Source organism: Ochotona curzoniae, unplaced genomic scaffold (genome assembly GCF_017591425.1).
Source record: "Ochotona curzoniae isolate NIBS_2020 unplaced genomic scaffold, NIBS_Ocur_1.0 scaffold_1037, whole genome shotgun sequence".
In the NCBI taxonomy this organism is placed as follows: Eukaryota; Metazoa; Chordata; class Mammalia; order Lagomorpha; family Ochotonidae; genus Ochotona; species Ochotona curzoniae.
Window position 1 is genome coordinate 18,860,538 of NW_024467083.1, and position 3,213 is coordinate 18,863,750.

General features: G+C 51.2%; 1 protein-coding gene across 1 annotated transcript; it reads right to left on the minus strand.

Moving 5' to 3' along the window:
• Positions 1 to 772: 772 nt before the first annotated feature.
• Positions 773 to 2,363, minus strand: KCNA10 (potassium voltage-gated channel subfamily A member 10). Its single transcript, XM_040998889.1, has one exon. The coding sequence runs from the start codon at positions 2,337 to 2,339 to the stop codon at positions 804 to 806; it is 1,536 nt and encodes a 511-aa protein (XP_040854823.1). The 5' UTR covers positions 2,340 to 2,363; the 3' UTR covers positions 773 to 803.
• Positions 2,364 to 3,213: the final 850 nt, after the last annotated feature.

The window sequence follows — 3,213 nt, forward strand, 5'->3', positions numbered from 1 at the left end:
TCTCTTACTGGTTATACTGGGCTATAGCAAATGCACTTTGAAAAATGTGTATGATGCTGTCCATGCATACAGTGTTATTAACATTGAACATCTCAGTTCTGCCTCATCGTTCACACAGCCCCTAGCCTTGTCATAGGCTTTATTTTAGGGAGACTCAAGCCAGTGCTTCATCTTGAATGTGCAAATAAAGTAACTAGAATCTCTTTAAAGTGTGAGCTCTTATTCAGTGGTGGGTCGGCTAGGTCTGGGCTCTACATTCCCGTGTTCCTGGGTGAGGAACACCCAGTGCCTAATGTAGGCACTTGATGGCCCCTCCCAGGAGAGAAGAAGGAAATCTTTCTGCAGTGGGCTAGGAAGAAAGAGCCGAGAGCACAGTGGAAGATGGGCATGGGGGTGTGGTGACTAGGACACACCTTGGGATGCCTGCATTCCCTATCAGAGGGCCTGAGTGACAGCCTCAGCTCCACGCCTGCTTCCTGCTAATGTGCACTCAGGGATGCAGCAGGTGCTGGTGCAAGGACTTGGCTCTTTGCCACCTACACAGACCAGAGTGAGTTCTTGGCTCCTGGCTTCGACCTGGCCCCAACCTGATTTTTGTGGGTATTTGGTGAGTGAACTCATGAATGGAAGATCTTTGTCTTTGTCTCTCTACCTTTTAAACAAGCAAACAAACAAAAACACAGCTGAAACATAGTTTATTAAAAGAGCTTGCAATCAGAGATAGCCTGATGGCCGCCAGGGAAGAATCTGGGTCATGGAAAAGGTCGAGAGAGGGAAGGCAAATCCAAGAAGCCCTGGGCTAATCACTTCCTGGACTTCTCAGGGGAGCAGCCACCATTGGTCTTACTGAGGGAGTCCGTGCTGCCTGCTCTTGAGCCCATACTGTGGAGGATCTTGTCGAGTTCTCCTGGAATGTTCTGCTTCTCCTCATTCTCCGTCTCCCGGTGGTAGAAGTAGTTGAAGTTGGAGACAATGACAGGCACAGGGAGGGCAATGGTGAGGACCCCTGCGATGGCACACAGAGTTCCCACAATCTTTCCCCCTGGTGAGGTCGGGCACATGTCGCCATAGCCTACTGTTGTCATGGTGACCACAGCCCACCAGAAGCCATCAGGGATGCTGGAGAAATGGGACTCCGGTTCGTCCACCTCAGCAAAGTAGACGGCGCTGGAGAAGAGGATGACTCCAATGAAGAGGAAGAAGATGAGCAGCCCCAGCTCACGCATGGAAGCCTTCAGCGTCTGCCCCAGGATCTGCAGCCCCTTGGAGTGGCGGGACAGCTTGAAGATGCGGAAGACCCTCACCAGGCGGATGATCCTCAGGATGGCCAGGGACATGTTCTGCTGGGTGCTGGGTTCTGTCTCCTGGACCAGTTCTGTGATGAGGGTCGCAAAGTAAGGGATAATGGAGATGATGTCGATAATGTTCATGATGTTCTTGAAGAAATCTGTCTTGCTGGGGCAGACCACGAAGCGCAGAACAAGCTCAAAGGTGAACCACACGATGCAGGTGGACTCTACCATGAAGAAGGGGTCGCTGAACATGGTCTGGGAGGGGGCTGTTTTGTTGGTGTTGGGGCTAGGGTCTCGCACCGTCTTCAGTTCCCTGTCCTCCCGGAACTCGGGCAGTGTCTCCAGGCAGAAGATGGTGATGGAGATGACCACCACCAACACAGAGACCACGGCCACAGCACGGGCGGCGCTTGAGCTCTCTGGGTACTCAAAGAGGAGCCAGAACTGCCGGTGGAAGTCGTTAGTGGGCAGTGGTATTTCAGGATCTTTAATGAAACCTTCATCTTCCCGGAACTGGTCCATGGCCTCGCTGCCCAGCTCGTAGAAGGAGATCTCGTCGGCAAAGACATCAATGGGGACATTGGCGGGGCGCCGGATTTTCCCGCCAGATTGGTAATAATATAAAATTCCATCAAAACTTGGTCGGTTCCTGTCAAAGAAATACTCATTTCTCATTGAGTCGAAGAACTGCATCCTTTTCTCCCGATCTCCCAGCAGGGTCTCTGGGAACTGACAGAGGGTTCGGAGCTGGGTCTCAAACCTCAGGCCAGCAATGTTGATGATCACCCGCTGGCTGCCTTCACTAAAGGTCACAGACTCAGGCCCTGGGGGATCTGCGTAGTCTCCAGGTAGCTTGGAGAAAGTCGTCTCATGGCTGGTGCTGTCACTGCCGAGGACCCTCCTGTTGGAGAAGGCGCTGGCCCCTGGCCGACCTTTCAGGCTGGTGGGGTCAAAGCCAGCTGCAAAGGCTGACTCTTCCTGGATTTCGTCTGAATTATCGAAATTGACTAGAGCAACCTCCATTTCTTTCCAGCCACACACATCCATTTTATGAGATCCAGGGAGGAAGCATGGAGACCTTGAGTCTTTGCTGCCTGCTGTGAGCTGTGGAGAAGGAGATATTCAGGGCAGACTGCAGTTGCCTCTTGACCCTGGGGAGGAGGGAGGGGAAGGTATCCCAGTTGACCGAGCAATGCTTACTTTTAGCTTTGGGAGAAACATCACGCTTTTTGGGCAACTTTGCTCCTTCAAAATCAATTTGAGCTGGCACATTCTGATATAATTAGAAATTGCCAAGAAGCCTGGCCCAGTTGTATGTGGGGAAAACTTTGCCCAGCAGAAGGGGGTTTCTCCATACACCATGACAGAGAAAGGCCACAGTGAAAGAATTTGGCATTTCTCTATAAGGAGAGCCTACCATTTTCTCCCCATCACCACTGCTACCTCTGGGACCAGGTGATGTGAACAGCTGGGTGAATCCCACAGGTGCGTGGGGCAGGAGGTCAGCAGCATCTGCCAGTTGGAGCCTCAAGCTCCTCATCTGGAAAGGAGCTCTAGGGGCGTGGGAAGGTACATTAAATGAGGTGTGTATGGAGGGTGCCTGGTACGAAGACGACTAATCACAGTTACTGTTTCTGCCAATTTCACTATGCAATAGGAAGTGGGGGAGCCACTATACATTGGACCATTTTTGGTCCAAGTTCAAGGCGTTCCTTGATTTAATTTAAAGAAATAATTCTAGGTGGAAAGTAAATGAGTGTGTGTGTACTTTGGGAGTGAGATCATTTGTCGACCCTGTGAGGGGTCAACAGTGTGACCATGTGCACATAGACTAACATCTCTTTCTGAGGTTCACATGGCTTAAATTTCAATTGAAGAACATGGAAACCAGGCAGGCTGGGGTTGAAGGGGGAAGAGAGGT